The 19647-nt window shown below is 42.9% G+C and overlaps 1 protein-coding gene across 1 annotated transcript; it reads left to right on the forward strand.

Annotated features, from left to right (window-relative positions):
• The first annotated feature begins 585 nt into the window (after positions 1-585).
• Positions 586-18882, forward strand: LOC124881100. The gene is made up of 5 exons (XM_047386602.1): positions 586-746; positions 7064-7321; positions 7426-7674; positions 9375-9515; positions 18619-18882. Exons 1-5 carry the CDS (start codon positions 716-718, stop codon positions 18699-18701), a joined length of 762 nt encoding a protein of 253 aa, XP_047242558.1. The 5' UTR covers positions 586-715; the 3' UTR covers positions 18702-18882.
• Positions 18883-19647: the final 765 nt, after the last annotated feature.

Raw genomic sequence — 19647 nt, forward strand, 5'->3', positions numbered from 1 at the left:
TCACCTCACATGTGGAACAATATGATAGCCTAGCTGCTGAACTTGAACTTGTACTATAGTACCTTATTACAATGTATTTAAACATGAGTTGTCTGACTGAAACGTGATACCTGTAAAAATGAAAGACAAAATAAAAAACTAGAGACAGATTTTTTGTGCTTTTACCCAAATAAAGAAGGGGTTGAACACAACATTATAGTGAGAGAACATAAAGGAAGCTTGAATAAAATAGCAATATTCTCGGATGTTCTCAGTCTTATTAGTGCATATAGTCCTTTCTCTTGATAGACATGTTTTACCTGAGGTCCGACACATTTAGACTGTTGCTCGTTTCCTGTCTCTCAGCAGTGGAACTTTTGCAAAGTTCTGCAAAGTGTGATTTTGTGGTTTTCTGTGCAGAGAATTTAAATACACACTGGTGCATGTAAAGCTCAGGTGGTAAAATGTTTCTGAAGAAGATGTTTTACATGAAACGCATTGAAGCAGCACATCGGGCACAGTTGCATTTAATAAAACAAAAAGAAAACCTAAACATTTTAAACAAAAATCAATAAATCCTCACTTCTAAAATTGTAAGACCTGTCACCACAATCAAGAAATCTTTATGAAATGTATTTCTTAATTTTTTTTTTCTCTGCTTTTCAATGACTTCCTGTGGTGAATAAAGGTACAGAAAGTGCTGCGTTAGAGGAATATATTATCATTGGCTTTCAGGATGGCGTTGACATCGCTGTGTTTCGTGCTCTGTAAGTGATATTTCCTTTCTTTTATTTAATATTTGACTGTTTTACAAACATTTGATTTGTCTCATGACTTGTGCATATTTCTTATCAATCGGACCAGAACAATCAAATCAAGGAAGAATCTACCAGCAACATTTCTGTTATTATATTTTTAATTCAGCTGTTTTAGGGCAGCCATTTTATGTGTTTAGGAGTTTTTATAAGACCAAACGTTTGCAGTGGTACATCATTTTCTCTGATAAATATAGTCTAATCAGCTTTCTTCAGTTTCAAAGGTAAAAGGGAAATATGACATTTAAAAAAGTGACATTTAAGTCAGATCTCTCAAATTTCAGGATATGAAAGAGAACTAAATGAAATCTGATAATTTTCTAAGCCACAATCTTGCAGTGAACATAATCTCTGGCATTTTTCTGGTCTAAAATCTGGGAAAGTGGGAAAATTTGTAAATCAGTAAAGCAAGGAGTTGCATGTCGGTCAGCGTTTGAACAGACCAAATTAGTTATTTGGTTTTACAGTCAAGAGATAAGTTTTTAGTAAAGGCAATTTAATTTTGACCAAATTAAACGAAATTTAATTCGATCGAAGTTGCAAAATACAAATAATTAAAATGGGAATTAAAAAATATACGATCTTGAGGTGTAAAAAAGCACAAAAACATAACTTATGTTCAGCTTTCTAAACAATTATTGGTACTTCTGGTAAAGATGTGAGAAAAAGCTGGAAATAGATTTGTCTTTTATTCATGTAGGATCTCGTTGTCCAATGAGCTAACCCCTCCCTCCTACTTCCCCATGTCTAAGGGGATTGCTCAATCCAGCTCACCATCCAACGGGTCCGGACTTCCCTAAACCTGAAAGATCTTACTAAGCAGGTCTACTGAAAGTTCTGTTTAGGCTGGTGTCGGGAAATGACTCGTCTAGCCTCTGACAGCCTGCATCCAGAAGTCTCGCCCTTCTTCAACTGGTGGTCAGGACGACCAAGTAGCCCACAGCAACCATCCACTCCTCGACAGTCACCTCTGTTCACGGCTGCTCATTCCCTAATATCACAACTGGCTCTTGGTATATGGGTTAGGTTAATTTTAGTGGCTCAGCAAGAGCCCCAAGGCCATTATTTTAACAAGCTTGGCTATGGCAACCTTTAAAAACCTCCTAAAATCCTTTAGAACCAGGCAACATGACTTTTTACTACCTATGAAAAACCAAAAAATACGGTGACTCAAATAATTGGATGTCCACGATTTAACTAGAATTTTATATGCTTTCTTTAATTAGTAACGCTTTTGCAGGGGTCAGTAACCGCTTCAATTTGGCAACACAAAATAATTTCAATAATAGATATGAACCAATCAACTCAACCTGTCTTCCCCTGATGCTGAAACTAGTGAGTTTGGAGAGGCTTTGAAGACGGAGGCTCATCCATGCACCCGATGGGGATGTTTCTTCTGGTAACAGCGAGCAATTTCTTGAAGGAAGGACGACTTAATCTTCAGTTTTCTTCCTCTAAGTGGACAGGCACTGATGCTCCAGGTTTCAGAACAGGAACTTTGTTGATATATGTCTCAGAAGATAGTTTCCAGAGGCTGAAGAGTTGAAGGAAACCCCGGAGGTATAAAGAGGTTGATTCAGGACCTTCAGAAGCCTGAAACTTAGAGCAATCAGCTGTACACCGATCAAGTTGACTTCTGTTGTCTGGATAAAAAGGCCGTAGATGACACAAGTTGATCCTCTTTTTCATGCAGACAATAAGCTATGTTCCTGGACGTCTGATTCATCTGTAGCGTCTTTCTCCGTCTGATCTTGTTCGCTGGTCTTCTGCGAGGAAACAACCGCAGTTCCCTTTTTTGGCATTGATTTTATAGTGCAGATGCTCTCACCAGTCAGCCCTTTGTTAGGCTTCTCCGTTATTGCTCAATACTTAGTCATGGTCATCGCGACTTTCTGGTGCTGTTTTTCAGCCTTCAAGATGCCAGTAATAGGCACACAGCTGGCTTTATCCTGTTCCTTCCTTCCTTGCGTTGCTTGTTGGTCTTTAAAAGGTTCGCTGTCAGCATGTAGCCGGCTCTCGTCACTCCCAGTCATCCTACAGTTCTCTCCCTAATCTGCTCAGTCTTAAACTTTACACAGTATTACACATTCCACTCTCAGCTTTCAGCGTTTGCTTTAAAACACAGTTTTAAAACCATCACTTCATTCTTTTTATTCATACATCACAACTGATTAACATTATATCTCTTTCATATATAGCTGATTGAGAATTTTTAAACCTTAATGTTTTTTATTTTAATTATCAGTTCTTTATCATATTTCAATCATACATCTTTTAACTTGATAATCAAAGATTACTAATTTCATTTAATACTTGTAAAAGAATGGAAAATCATCATACATAATTTCTTTGGATACACTTGTTTATACTTCTGCAAAAGATAAGACAGTTAATATGTGACTCCATACAGGCCTCTCCAGTCTCTCAGTCCCAGAATGTGAGGATATGCTTGTTTAGGTAGGAATCCATCAGTTTTCTGGTTTATAGCCAGAGATCATCAAGGCTAGTCAGGAACCCAAGTTTATGTTGCCAACACACAGTGAGGACATTAATAAAAGAGGCAAATCTCCAAATTGTTTGAGAACTGGAGCCAAGACTGTCATCTAGGCTTTAGTAAGTCTACATAAGAAACCCCACACACTATCTTTGGTCTCTGTCTTGGTAAAAACATATTTTTCTACAACAACAGTATATAAACCTTTTGGAAATATCATGAGGAAAGCTACAAACTTTAGAAAACCCTATATCCACTTGTGGACATTACCTGTGCAAAGGTTCATGCAGCTGAGGTAAACTAAAGCAAAGTTACAGAGGTTTTAGTAAAGACATATTTAGGTGTTTTTAATTTTGGCACCACATGGCACAATTCGGCACCATCTGCAAAAGTGGAGATTTCTTGTGTTTTTACTTGAAAAATGTAAGAAACTAATTTTCACATCACTAAAACAGCCTGTTATTTATTTATTTTTATGTTTTTATTACCCACATTTATTTTTTTATAATTGTCAATAGAACAAGAAAATGCTATGTCGAATCATACTGGAGCACATTTATTGACCAGGAAGCACCAAAATCAATCTTTGCAATAAAATACGTAACAGCATTGCTAAAAATAAAATAACATCAATTTATTGACAAAAAATTACATACCTTTCAAGTGGCAGAACTGCATAATCCAGCTCATCATTGATCTTGTCGGGATAAATAAGGTACTCGTCTTCAGATGAGAAATCGTCTGCACAGACTTCAGTACCGCAGTCCATTGTAATTAGGTCCAAAGCTTGGCATTGGATACCCTACATTTAGGGTATCCAACAGCGACCAATAACAGCACCTGGGAATTTATCCGAGGTAAATAACAGCAACAGTAAGGTGCACAGGTTGCCATGGTTCCACAGTTCAAGAGTTTTAAATGTATTATTCATAATTTTAAAAGTAAATTTAAAATGAACAAATTCAACCATACAGGAAAGGGAATGAGTGTTCAGAACTGAGACTTACCAGCATGCAATGGGCAGAATGTACAAACGTGTTGGTGGACCTGTTCACACCTGGCGGCGAGGGGCAACAGACGCCAGGAAATGAGACCGAGTCAGCAGAGAGGCAGGTGAAAAAGCCTCCTGATACACAGCGCCCCATAGGCCAGCAGGTTCAAAACAGGTATGATTACATATTTAGAGCAGGGTTTAATGGTCCTGCTACACCAAAACAATTCAGCTGAATGAAGGGAGACACCCACCAGCCTAATATAAAGAGATGGATTCTGATTCAAGGGAACAGATGGATGCTATTCAGCACAACCAGCCTGAAACTTTGTGGGTTTCTGCTTGTAGTGTTCCTTCAATTCATTGTCAATTCCTCCATTCATTTAATTCATGAAAATAGATTTACCCTCACAATTTGTAGGGTTGTTGAAACATTTGCATTGATTCAAACCATCCTGGTTGGTTGGTGCATATCTCCAGGGCTTATTGGGAGAGAGGGGGGTACCAGTCACATGGCTACCAGTAAGCATGAGAGTAGAGAGAAGGTAACAGTTATATGTTGAAGAGCAGGTGATGCTACCCCAGACCCTAAACATTGTAGGTCTGCAGTCATAAACCTCTATCTCTGCTGTGCTTGCTTTATTTCCTACCACAGCTTATACACACACCAGCCACTTTATTAGGTACACCTTGCTAGTACCTGGTTGGACCCCCTTTTGCCTTCAGAACTGCCTTAATCCTTCGTGGCATAGATTCAACAAGGTACTGGAAACATTCCTCAGAGAGTTTGGTCCATATTGACATGATAGCATCACACAAATGCTGCAGATTTTTCAGCTGCGCATCCATAATGCGAATTTTCACCACATCCCAAAGGTGCTCTATTGGATTGAGATCTGGTGACTGTGGAGGCCATTTGAGTACAGTGAACTCATTGTCATGTTCAAGAATCCAGTCTGAGATGATTCATGCTTTATGACATGGCACGTTATCCTGCTGGAAGTAACCATCAGAAGATGGGTACACTCTGGTCATAAAGGGATGGACATGGTCAGCAGCAATACTCAGGTAGGCTGTGGCATTGACACTATGCTCAAATGGTAGTAAAGGGCCCAAAGTGTGCCAAGAAAATATCCCCCACACCATTACACCCACACCACCAGCCTGAACCGTTGATACAATGCAGGATGGATCCATGCTTTCATGTTGTTGACGCCAAATTCTGACCCTACCATCCAAATGTCGCTGCAGAAAATGAGACTCATCAGACCACACAACGTTTTTCCAATCTTCTATTGTCCAATTTTGGTGAGCCTGTGCGAATTGCAGCCTCCCGGTGTGGTCTTCTGCTGCTGTAGCCCATCAGCCTCAAGGTTCGACATGTTGTGCGTTCAGAGATACTCTTCTGCATGCCTTGGTTTAATGAGTGGTTATTTGAGTTACTGTTGCCTTTCTATCAGCTTGAACCAGTCTGGCCATTCTCCTCTGACCTCTGGCATCACAAAGGAATTTGCGCCCACAGAACTGCCGCTCACTGGATAATTTCTCTTTTTCTGACCATTCTCTGTAAACCCTAGAGATGGTAGTGCGTGAAAATCCCAATAGATCAGCAGTTTCTGAAATACTCAGACCAGCCCGTCTGGCACCAACAACCATGCCATGTTCAAAGTCACTTAAATCACCTTTTTTCTCCATTTTAATGCTCGGTTTGAACTGCAGCAGATCCTCTTGACCATGTCTACGTGCCTAAATGCATTGAGTTGCTGCCATGTTATTGGCTGATCAGAAATTAGCTTTAACCAGCAGTTGGACAGGTGTACCTAATAAAGTTGCCAGTGAGTGTAGATAACCCATGAGTCCTGCCACAGCTGGCAGGCAGCTGCTACTTTCTAAGCTTATGTTTGAAGCCACAAATTTTCCAAGGTTTTAATTTTTGTGTGTTTGTTGAGGCCAAACTAAGCATTTCATAACCAGAAATTAGACTTTATATTTACTTATAATAAACACGCACATAATTTGTAAAAAATAAAACGTAAAGCAGTTATTGATATCACACAGATATCCATACATGTTCTCCTGCTTATCCGAGACAAGGTCACAGGAGGAAGCCAGTTTATCAAAGACCCCAAGGATCCCCTTTCCTGACCTATCACCAAAATCACATCTGGGGGAAGCCAGTCATGTCTGTTAGGAGACATAATGTCAGCAAACAATGGATCCGTCCTCCAACGTCAAAAATACCCTAATTCAAACGACTTGAGGAAGAAATCTTTACCAGATGCACCTGAGCTGGCTCTTTTCCTTCCCTTATCTCATTCTCATTGTCACTACCCAAAGCTTTCAACCATTGGTGAGGGTTGGTCAAATGAAACCTTTGCTTTTGGGCTCTGTTCTTTCTTAGCATACTTGTATAACACATTTATCACAGCAGATGCCGCTGCAGTTCATCTTGCTCTAAAGACCGACTTGTGAACAACATAAACCTGAGACATTTAAACTAGTACACCTTGGGAAGCGAGCCTTTCCTGATCCTAGAGTTGGCGATCCACTCCTAAGTTTCTGAGGTCCAAGGCCTCTGGAGGGCCTAATCATCTTCCTTGAATGATTTATAAAAGTATTAACCTCAACATCAAAAAGACATTTTCCTTTTTTGTCATTATTGAGATCATTCTATTATGACATATTGATAAAACCATAAAAAAAATCTCCAGCAGTCTTGTACTCTGGCAGAAATGGCGTGTTTAAATACCTGCTACCACCTCTTCTGTCATTACCTCCCTGCAGCCACTCTGAGCATCACTCCGGACCGATCCCAGTTCTTCCAGTACGACAGCATCTCTCTGACCTGTGTGGCAAACTCCAGCGGCTGGACAGTAAAGAGGACAGTTTCCAGCAGTGCTGCTCAGGAATGTCAGCACGGCTGGGCAATCCCCGGCAATTCCTCCTGCACCATTGAGGACGCTTACCCAGAAGACTCCGGAGAGTATTGGTGTGAATCTCAGCAAGGAGAATGCAGCGACAAAGTCAACATCACTGTAACTGGTAACACTTCTTGCATTTTGATGTCTGTTTAGTGCTAAATTAATTATTGTCAGAAAGCATACATTTAGTGTTTTAATGTTAAATGGTTTAAATGTACATTTTAGCCAATAGTGTGATCCTGGAGAGCCCACTGCATCCTGTTGAAGAGGGAAAAAGCGTGACTCTTCGTTGTCTGTACAAGGAAAAAAATGATGATAAATCCACATCAGATTTCTGCGCTGATTTCTACAAAGATGATGTTTTCATTGGGTCAAAGAACCAAGGGAAGATCACTCTTACAGCAAAAGAAGGTTTCTACAAGTGTCACCATCCTTCTAGAGAAGCGTCGCCACAAAGCTGGTTGGCAGTGAGAGGTGATGATCTACTCTTGCATTTGACTCAGGCTGCAGAACTTAGTGGCCTTTAGCTTTATAGTCCAAACATATACAACCTCCAAGCTCCTCCCCCTCCCTTTCCGCTGGGTTTTAGCTGTGCTTCCAAAGCTCCGCCCCTTCTGAAAAAGTCATCATCACAGTCTGGCTCAACCAAAGTTGTGACTGACACAAGAGTATCAGGCTGCAAAAAATCTATTTAGAGTGTAACGTAGGGCAAGAGGATTTCCATATTCCTGCGACTGCTGCATAGGGGTTCAGGGTTCATATGGTCGTTTTTGACTAATTTTACCTTTATATTTTCCAATACAAACCATTACTATTGCCTTTTCAGCACAGCCTCGGCTGTGTGAATTTACACTAATCTTTTGTATTTGAAAATACTGTAAATGCATATTGGACCTTAAGTCATACAAAAATTAAATCCATGTTGGAAAATTTTTTCACAGTGAAACACACAAACATGTTTAACGAAACATTTTTATGATTCTTAATCAGTGTTGGACAACTATTTACACTTATTTACAAAAGGCTCAGGGGTCACAACAAGACAAAAATTATTTGTACCACTCTAATACATTTTTTGTCCACCACTAAACAGAGGAGCACATCACTGGTCTGGCACTTCCATGGTATGTGATACCTTTATTGTCCAGGAGGCAGAGATGGCATTTCAGTCTGCCTTTGGTGACCTTTAGCGCAGGATTTGTGGCTGTTGAAATGGCCACAGGAGCATGATCATGTGATCTGTTTGACCCTGTGGTGATTGTGACTTTCCAGGTGGAAGCACTACCCTTTCCTCTGCTTGGATCTCCTCCAAAACTCGCCGTCAGTATCGTTACTTTGTTTGCGCTTCACTCTGCTTCGCGTCGCTTCTCTACTTCTCAGCGTTAGTCTGTTCACCCCATTACTTGCAGGTAGAAAATACCGCCCATTCTTATTGGTTGAAGATGTCCGATTTCCACCAATAACAAAGGAGGTCTCATATTGTTTTCTTTTTTTTTTTTTTATGGTTGCAGGCACATCCGGTTCACAGAATAGCCGGTTTTTACCATTTCTCCTTGCAATAAACATGACAATGTTCCATAAAGAATATGCTTTAATTAATTTCAGATAACTCTGGTTTCAGAAGGCCTATCAACACAGTTTAAAAACTGGTGTATAGTTCATAATCGGCACTTTAAACCTAAATTGAAACTGAGACTAAGGGAGGCGGAGTCTTTTTGCTACGTCATCCCAAATCAAACATGTAAAAGGGTTAGACTAATTTATAACTGTATGTTAGCCTATATAAACCTCATATCAGTACATGTTAAAAAAAAATATGGAGAACAGTGAAACCAGTAGAATGAATTCGTACAAAACACACGAGTCAGTTCATGTGACTTTATTACACTGTAACTCTGAAAATAAAAGAAATCATTGATGTTGTACCTCAAATATGTTTTTAAAAATGACATAAAAAACAACAAGAATTCTTGACAATGATGAGAAACACACTGAAAACTTAGTTTGCAAAAACAATGTCTAAATGCAAATTACTTGCTACCAAGATTGTTCTTGATGTGTCCTGCACTATTTTGAAATATGTAATTTTAGATTTTATAACAGTTGGAAAAATCTTAAACTACATAGATCTCTATACCTAAAGCTTAAAATGTGGGATTTTTGTTTCTTTTCAGCTAAAGATCAGCCGACAGATGTTCCTCCTACTCCCCCTCCTGTCATATCTTGGCCCAGAATAATATGTGGCACCGTGCTCTTCATTCTCTACAACTTCATCCTCATCTTGTGTATACACACATACAGGAAATGGGCTCAAGGTAATATCACCTGTTGGATAGGCTGCTGATTTTATTGCATTTACCAGCTTTGTTTTTGGACTGATGAGAAATAAACTGATATGAACTGTTTTGACACACTGAATTACACTTCCTATTTATTTTATAGTGCTCTCACATATAGTGAGGAAGATGGTACGCAGGAAAGTTAAATAAAAAGCTCACTGTTAGAGTAGGGCATCCCTTCATAGGTTTCCATGGCAACCATTAGATGCTATCTATATGGTAACTGTCCCTGATAGTGACGCCAGTAAAAGAGCCTTTTTCATTTTTCCATCTCAAACGTAAATGTGCAACAACCACTGAAGGTGGGTTTGGTGTGAAACAAAGAATGAATATGTGGAACAGCCCGTTTTTCTTCTAGAGGATCTGGGAACCTTATTAGAGTGCATGGCATCACAAACTCTCTGAAATACTAGGATATTTTAAATCAGAATGTAATAAACTCAGTCGGAAAACTGAACATGGGTCCTCATTGGGTCTATGGGCAGAATAATGGTTCAAAACAAATGCCTAAGTCAATACATAAATGGTTACCTAGATAAAAACCCAACCATGACCACCTTAATCCTATCTTAAAAACTAGAAGCATTTGCAGCCCTGGTGGAAGCAGAGACTAGGGACTCTGAGTTGGACTCATTCATCACCTGGCTGAAGTCACCAAGGTGGTCATAAGCTCTGCAGTGGCAAGACTTCAGGGGTGGATGAGATCCACCCTGAGTACCTGAAGCCTCTGGATGTTGCGGGGCAGTCAAGGCTGTCACACCTCTTCAACATTGCGTGGCAGTTGGGGACAGTGCCTCTGAACTGGCAGACCACAGTGGTGGTCCCCTATCCCAAGAAGGGGGTACCAATGGGTGTATTCCAACTACAGGGGATTCACACCCCTCAGCCTGCCTGGGAAGACCTATGCCAGGGTGTTGGAGAGTCCGGCAGATAGTCGAACCTCGGTTTCAGGAGGAGCAGTGTGGTCTTTGTCCCAGCTGTGGAACACTGGATCTGCTATGAATCAGAAAAAGGCTGACCCAAGCTTCAGCCAGACACAGTACTGAAAGTTTAAAAGGTTTATTCAGCCACAGGAAAACGTCACACAGGTAAAACTCCCCAGGTCGGAGCTCCACGAAGGGCTTGACCTGAGAAACGTGGAACGTGGGGTGAATCCTCATGGATTTGGGTAATCTCAGTCGTACAGCGACAGGGTTGATGATCTTGGAGATTGGGAAAGGTCCAACAAATCGGGGTGCCAATTTCCGGGATTCTACCCTTAATGGGAGGTCCCTGGCGGAGAGCCAAACTTTCTGCCCCACCTGGAACTTAGGGGCAGGGATCCGTCTCCGGTTGGCCTTTCTTGACTGAACCAGTGACATTCTGATCATCGACCTCCTGGCCTTTCTCCGTATTTTTTGGCACCTTAGGGCAGCCGCTTGGGCGGATGGAACATTAGCTTCTCTCTCCTGAATTGAAAACATGGGTGGCTGGAAACCAAACACAACATGAAAAGGAGACAAACCAGTGGCACTTGATTGCATAGAGTTCATGGCGTATTCAACCCAGGGCAAATTTTGTGACCACTTGGTCAGGTCAGACTCACATAATATACGATGTTTGGTTTCAGCTTCTTGGTTGGCTCTCTCGGTTTGGCCATCAGACTGAGGATGAAACCCTGAGGAAAGACTAACAGAAATTCCCAACAACAAACAAAACTCCTTCCAGAAACGTGACACAAATTGGGGTCCTCTATCAGAAACAATGTCATTTGGAATTCTATGGAGCCTGAAAACTTCTCGGGTCAATATCTCACCCATCTCCTTAGCAGATGGAAGCTTCTCCAAGGGCACCAGATGAACCATTTTAGAAAATCTGTCAATTATGGTTAGTAGTACAGAGTGACCATTAGAAACCGGTAGACCTGTCACAAAATCCATCACAATGTGTGACCATGGGCGAGAGGGAATGTGCAATGGGTGCAACAACCCCGCGGGGGGGCGACGAGAAGGCTTGGCTCGACAACATTGAGTGCATTCAGCAACAAAGTCTTTGACATCCTTGACCAGCGATGGCCACCAAAACTGAGTTCGAACTGTCTGAATGGTTCTGCTGATTCCTGGATGACAAACTAAACGAGAGCAATGACAAGACTCCAGTACCTTAGGCACAAGGCGTTCAGGGACAAAACAGCGGTGAGGTGGACATGATGGTGGGATAGGCAGATCCCTAATGGCTTCCTGGACCTCCCTTTCCAACTCCACTCGGGACACAGACAACCTGACGGTTTCAGGAAGGATAAACTCCTCTTCACCCGCAGACTGAGATTCTTCAGGCTCTTGAATCCGGGATAGGGCGTCAGGTTTGCCATTTTTACTCCCTGGCCTGTAAGACAGGGAGAAATTAAAACGACCGAAAAACAGAGCCCACCTAGCCTTTCTGGGGTTTAGCCGTTTTGCTGATTTCAGGTACTCCAAGTTTTTATGGTCAGTCCACACCATAAACGGCTCCTTAGTCCCCTCCAGCCAATGTCTTCACTCTGTCAATGCCAACTTGACGGCCAGTAACTCTCTGTCTCCCACGTCGTAATTCCGCTCAGCCTGTGACAGAGTCCTTGAAAAGAAGGCACATGGGTGAACACGATCATCCTCACCTCTTTGGCTTAATACAGCTCCGACCCCAGTGCTTGAGACATCCACCTCCACAATAATCTGTCTCTCTGGGTCAGGAGACCGTAACACTGGAGCTGACGTAAAGAGTTCCTTTAACCTATTGAAGGCCTTCTCTGCATCCTTATTCCACACAAATTTCACCTTGGAAGAGGTAAGAGCGTTTAGGGGAGTAGCAACCAGGCTGTAATTTCTAATAAACCTCCTATAGAAGTTTGTGAAGCCCAGAAATCTTTGAAGCTGCTTGCGATCAGTTGGAACAGGCCATTCCAATACAGCCTTAACCTTGGAGGGGTCGACAAGCACTTGATCTGGGGAAATGATGAAGCCCAAAAAGGAAGTGGTAGTTATGTGGAACTCACATTTCTCTGCCTTGACGAACAACTGGTTTTGGAGAAGACGCAGGAGAACAGCTCTGACATGTTTTCTGTGGGTTTCCAGATCTTGAGAATAAATCAGTATGTCATCAAGATAAACAAATACGAATTGACCCACCATGTCTCTTAGAACGTCATTGACCAATGACTGAAAAACTGCAGGAGCGTTAGTAAGTCCAAATGGCATGACCTTGTTTTCATAATGGCCCTTAGGCGTGTTGAAAGCCGTTTTCCACTCATCTCCTTCTCTGATTCGGACCAGATGATATGCATTCCTTAGATCCAGCTTAGAAAATATCTTGGCTCCCTGGATCTGATCAAAAGCTGTGCTCATGAGTGGTAAGGGATATCTATTTTTAACTGTTATTTCATTAAGGCCTCTATAATCAATGCATGGTCTCAATGAACCATCCTTCTTCCCAACAAAAAAGAAACCAGCACCTGCAGGAGAGGAAGAGGGTTGAATTTGCCCTGCCTTTAATGCCTCATCAACATAACTCTTCATGGCCCTGTGCTCTGCACCAGACAATGAATAGGTTCTGCCTTTAGGAGGTGATGTGCCAGGAAGCAAATCAATAGCACAATCATAAGGTCTATGGGGTGGCAGAGCTGTGGCCTTGATTTTATTAAAAACCTCCTTTAAATCATGGTATTCTTGCGGTACCTTGGATAAATCCGGATAGGTCTCCTCAACCTCATTCTCCACACTGACCTCCGTAGCAGCAGACAAAAGACAGTCAGCGGAACATGACTCAGACCAACCCAAAACTTCTTTTTTCTTCCAGTCGATGTGAGGGTTGTGTTTCTGCAACCAGGAGGCCCCTAGGACTACAGGAAGTTCAGGTGAATCAATGATAATGAAAGTTACTTTTTCTTGATGATTACCTCCAACTATTAAGGTAGTCTCCTCCGTCCTGAGATGTGAATTGTTCATGCTGTGACCATCCAAAGCTAGCACGTTTCTTGTGTCAGCTGACGGAATAAGTTTTATGCCGTTCTTATTTGCAAATGTTTCGTCCATGAATTCAGTATCTGCTCCTGAATCAATAAACACGGCCCCCTGGAGAGACAAAGAAGAGGTTTGAAAATGGGCAGGAAACAAGAAGGAGGAGGCAGATAGTTGACTTCGGCTCAGTAGAGACCTCCCTTCCTCTGCTGAGCCTGTCCTTTTAGTGGACACCTGAGTGCTAAATGTCCCTTCTCTCCACAATAAAAACAGAACTTGAATCTTCTCAGACGATCTTTCTCCTCAGGGGTAATCTTGGTTCTGCCCAATTGCATGGGCTCACAATTATCATTTTCCTCAGTGAGAGGTGACCGACTCCTTCTCTCATACCGGTGTGCAGAAACCTGAGTTAGTGATGAGCGACCCTTCTCATGGCGCTTCTCCTTCCTTCTCTCTGCCAGCCGAATGTCAATGCGAGCAGCCAAATCCTCGAGTTGTTTCAGGGAAGAAGGATAGTCACGGGTCGCTAGCTCATCCTTGATGTCTTCATTTAATTCTTTCATAAATGCATCCATCTGTGCTGCCTCATTCCAATGGCTCTCTGCAGCCAACAAATGAAAGTCAATTATATAGGTCGAGACAGGCTGATCACCCTGTTTGAGGGACAATAATCCTCTCGCGGCCTCATGACTTGGAATGACCGGGTCAAAAACTCGAATGAGTTCCTTGGAAAAGTTTCATAAAGATCACAAGATGCAGACCCTTTTATGCCATTCAGCAGCTCCCCACTGTTTTGCCTTACCTGCCAGCAGAGATATAACAAACGCCACCTTGGAACGTTCAGTGGAAAAGGATGACGGCTGAAGTTCAAAATGAATTTCACACTGAGTTAGAAAAGCTCGAAATTGGTCTGAGTCTCCCCTGAACATCTCAGGCGGAGAGAGGCGTGGCTCCCTTACCTCTGCTGTTGTCCGTGTTACTTGGGCGTGGTTTCTTTGTCACGGTGGCGACTCGGAGACAAGATTGCCAGAACGTAATGTGGAAATTATTTCCTCCATGCCGGAACCCAACCAGGAAAGGGTCTCATCAACGCGGGTACGCCACTGTTGTGCCACTGATGGGTCCATTTTTGGCCAGATTTTTCTGCTATGAATCAGAAAAAGGCGGACCCAAGATTCAGCCAGACACAGTACTGAAAGTTTAAAAGGTTTATTCAGCCACAGGAAAACGTCACACAGGTAACACTCCTCACAGCTTCCAGGAATCACTGAGGCAGAAAGAGGGATTAGTGACTTGTAGTCTCTCTAGATTTTGCAGGGATCAGAAAAGCCACTAACCTGCTTTTGTCTTGAGTGGAACTTGAAACCCAGAGGGAAAACCTCAGTGGGCGGCAGGCAGTGATCTCCACAGCACAGGTAAGAAGTGACTCCAGGCTGAATAATCCCAGGGCTAGGCTGGCTCAATAATCCAAGGACAGAAACAGGGTCAACGATCGGAACAAGAGGTGTCAGGCAAGGGGCAGGCCGAGGCATAAACCAGATGCAGGAAACAAGGTCGACAACCAAAATCCAAATAATCCGACAGGGACCAGGCAGAGGCATAAATCCAAAAGGCAAGGCAAGGTCAAGAACAATGACCAGACAGGAAGGAACGCTGGATATCTACTCACACAATGGCTTTCAAAAATCTGGCACCGTCTGCTTGTCAGAGTCAGTATATATCAGGGAAGACACAGGTGCTTGGCATTCCACAGATGGCACTGCACTGCAGCAGCCACCAGGTGCATCTAATCTGCTGATTGCAGCCAGGGAGACAGGGCAGAGCAGACGTGCCAGAATCATAACAGGATCAGCTCAACAGCCTCTACGGGGTGCTCCAGGATTCATGGGAGTTTGCACAACTGGTCCACATGTGTTTTGTGGACCTGGAGAAGGCATTCGACCGTGTCCCTCGTGGTGCCCCGTGGGGAACACTCCAGGAGTATGGAGTCGGGGAGCCTTTCTAAGGTCCCATCCAGTCTCTGTACAAGTGGAGCAATTGCTGGCATTAAGTCAGACCTGTTTCCCATGCATGTTGGACTCCGGTAGGGCTGCCCTTTGTCACCGGTCCTGTTCATAACTTTGATCGACAGGATTTCTAGGTGCAGTCAAGGGCCACAGGGAGTCTGGTTTCAGGGACCAGTGGATTTCTTCTTTGTGTTTTGCAAATGGTGTGTCCTTGTTGCCCTCTCTAGCTGTTAACTACAGCATGCACTGGGGCGGTTCGCAGCTGAGTGTGAAGTGGCTGGGATGAAGATCAGCTCCTCCAAGTCCAAGGCCATGGTTCTCGACTGGAAAAGGGTGACTTGTTCTCTGCAGGTTGGAGTGGAACTCCTGCCTCAACTGGAGGAGTTCAAGTATCTTGGGGTCTTGTTCACGAGTGAGGGAAGAATGGAGCAGGAAATCAACAGACAGATCAGTGCGGCTGTCGCAGTAATGGGGAAGCTGTGCCGGTCCGTTGTGGTAAAGAGAGCTGAGCCGAAAGGCGAAACTCTCGATTTACAGGTCGGTCTACGTTCCTATCCTATGGGCATAAACTTTGTGTCATGATCAAATAAACGAGATCCCAGATACAAGTGGCTAAAATTAGCTTCCTCCACAGGGTGGCCGGACACTCCCTTAGAGATAGGGTGAGGAGCTCGGCCATCTCGGAGGAGCTTGGAGTAGAGCCGCTGCTCCTCCACATTGAGAGGAGTCAGTTGAGGTGGCTTGGGCATCTACAGGTCCTTCTCAAAATATTAGCATATTGTGATAAAGTTCATTATTTTCCATAATGTCATGATGAAAATTTAACATTCATATATTTTAGATTCATTGCACACTAACTGAAATATTTCAGGTCTTTTATTGTCTTAATACGGATGATTTTGGCATACAGCTCATGAAAACCCAAAATTCCTATCTCACAAAATTAGCATATCATTAAAAGGGTCTCTAAACGAGCTATGAACCTAATCATCTGAATCAACGAGTTAACTCTAAACACCTGCAAAAGATTTCTGAGGCCTTTAAAACTCCCAGCCTGGTTCATCACTCAAAACCCCAATTATGGGTAAGACTGCCGACCTGACTGCTGTCCAGAATGCCACTATTGACACCCTCAAGCAAGAGGGTAAGACACAGAAAGAAATTTCTGAACGAATAGGCTGTTCCCAGAGTGCTGTATCAAGGCACCTCAGTGGGAAGTCTGTGGGAAGGAAAAAGTGTGGCAGAAAACGCTGCACAACGAGAAGAGGTGACCGGACCCTGAGGAAGATTGTGGAGAAGGGCCGATTCCAGACCTTGGGGGACCTGCGGAAGCAGTGGACTGAGTCTGGAGTAGAAACATCCAGAGCCACCGTGCACAGGCGTGTGCAGGAAATGGGCTACAGGTGCCGCATTCCCCAGGTCAAGCCACTTTTGAACCAGAAACAGTGGCAGAAGCGCCTGACCTGGGCTACAGAGAAGTGGTCCAAAGTACTTTTTTCGGATGAAAGCAAATTCTGCATGTCATTCGGAAATCAAGGTGCCAGAGTCTGGAGGAAGACTGGGGAGAAGGAAATGCCAAAATGCCAGAAGTCCAGTGTCAAGTACCCACAGTCAGTGATGGTCTGGGTGCCGTGTCAGCTGCTGGTGTTGGTCCACTGTGTTTTATCAAGGGCAGGGTCAATGCAGCTAGCTATCAGGAGATTTTGGAGCACTTCATGCTTCCATCTGCTGAAAAGCTTTATGGAGATGAAGATTTCATTTTTCAGCACGACCTGACACCTGCTCACAGTGCCAAAACCACTGGTAAATGGTTTACTGACCATGGTATCACTGTGCTCAATTGGCCTGCCAACACTCCTGACCTGAACCCCATAGAGAATCTGTGGGATATTGTGAAGAGAACGTTGAGAGACTCAAGACCCAACACTCTGGATGAGCTACAGGCCGCTATCGAAGCATCCTGGGCCTCCATAAGACCTCAGCAATGCCACAGGCTGATTGCCTCCATGCCACGCCGCATTGAAGCAGTCATTTCTGCCAAAGGATTCCCGACCAAGTAATGAGTGGATAACTGTACATGATTATTTGAAGGTTGACGTTTTTTGTATTAAAAACACTTTTCTTTTATTGGTTGGATGAAATATGCTAATTTTGTGAGATAGGAATTTTGGGTTTTCATGAGCTGTATGCCAAAATCATCCGTATTAAGACAATAAAAGACCTGAAATATTTCAGTTAGTGTGCAATGAATCTAAAATATATGAACGTAAAATTTTCATCATGACATTATCGAAAATAATGAACTTTATCACAATATGCTAATATTTTGAGAAGGACCTGTATTTCAGATGGCTCCTGGAGGCCTTCCTCGGGAGGTGTTCCAGGCATGTCCCACCGGGAGGAGGCCCAGGGGTCAGCCCAGGACACGCTGGAGGGACTGTTTCTTGGCTGGCCTGGGCTTCAACCAGAGGAGTGGGAGGTGGTGTCTGGGAAGAGGGAAGTCTGGGAGTCTCGGCTTAGTCTGCTCCCTCGGCGACCCCGTCACAGATAGGCAGAAAACAATGACATTTGCTTTTTGTAAAAACATCCACGACTACAGATATTTAGATCCCTGTTTTACAATAAACTAATTAAATTAGTTTAAACAGTGTTCTGCACAAGATCTAATTGAGTACACAAAGGGTTACATCTGCTAGCTAATCAGCAAGCTAACATAATCCAAAGCCAAAGGTTGCGTCCTTGGGTTAAAATCCCAGCCTGGGGTCTTTCTGCATGGAGTTTGCATGTTCTCCCAGTACATGTGTGGTTTCTCTCCAAGTACTGACACTGGGGGCATTAGCTGATATAGAGAATAGTTTGAATACATGGGTTCTGGAACAATCTTATTATATCAGCGTTAATAAAACAGTTCAGATCTTGTGGGAACATTTTGGAGTTGTGTTGTGATAATTCAGAAAACATCATGAGGAAACAGAAGCAAAATATTAAACTCTGGCACATTGCATGTGAGGACAATACATGTTTAAGATGAAGAGTTGACTTTATTTTATTTCAAGATAAAGAAATGTATTGTCAGTGATTGCTCCTGTGTTTTGCACGCAGCTCGAGTCGATGCAGATGCTGATCGTGTTGGAGAAAAGAGAAGACGATGTGGAGGAAACAAGGAAATCTATGAAAATTACTAGGAACCCTGTTTATAAGCTGACCAGTAACGAAAATGAGGTTATCTATCTGTTTATCCCACCATAAATTCATCCATCTATTGTCATTTCTTTTAAATCCAATTCAATTCAATTTATATAGCACCCATTCACAACACATGTTGTCTCAAGGCACTTCACAAAAGTCAGGTACATACATTCCAATTAATCCTAACCACTGAATAGTGCAGTTGGATTCAGTTATTTATTCAAATTGGATGAAAAGTTTTTCTGTCTAAGGAAACCCAGCAGATTGCATCCAGTCAGTGACTTGCAGCATTCACTCCTCCTGGATGAGCATGTAGAGACAGAGGACAGTCACTGGCGTTGACTTTGCAGCAATCCCTCATACTAAGCATGCATGTAGTGACAATGGAGAGGAAAAACTCCCTTTTAACAGGAAGAAACCTCCAGCAGAACCAGGCTCAGTGTGAGCGGCCATCTGCCACGACCGACTGGGGGTTTGAGAGAACAGAGCAGAGACACAAAGAGAACAAAAAGCACTGATCCAGGAGTACTTTCTATGGGAAGGAAAAGTAAATGTTAATGGATGTAGCTCCTTTAGTCGTTTCACCTAGAAAGAAAGAACAGATAAACTCTGAGCCAGTTTTCAAGGTTAGAGTCTGAAAGAGAGCACATAGAGTTAGTCACAGTAAAGGCTCAGTCAGTAGCTATATCTAGGAGAGAGAAAGGGTTAAACACTGAAAGACAAGGCCATGTGGATCATCGGTAGAGGGTGAGCATTAAGTTGTTGCCAGCAGAAGTTTGGACGATGCCCCTCTCCAGAAAAGTCTCACATGTAGACACAGAGCCAGGCCTGGTGTAGCTTCTAGGAAGAGAAAAGAGAGAACAAAGTTAAAAACTGAAATAACAGCAAATAATGCAAAGTTGCAGAGTAGTGTGAGAATGTTGCGAAGAGGGTGAAAGTGGT

The sequence above is a fragment of the Girardinichthys multiradiatus genome, chromosome 14, assembly GCF_021462225.1.
Source record: "Girardinichthys multiradiatus isolate DD_20200921_A chromosome 14, DD_fGirMul_XY1, whole genome shotgun sequence".
NCBI classification, from domain to species: Eukaryota; Metazoa; Chordata; class Actinopteri; order Cyprinodontiformes; family Goodeidae; genus Girardinichthys; species Girardinichthys multiradiatus.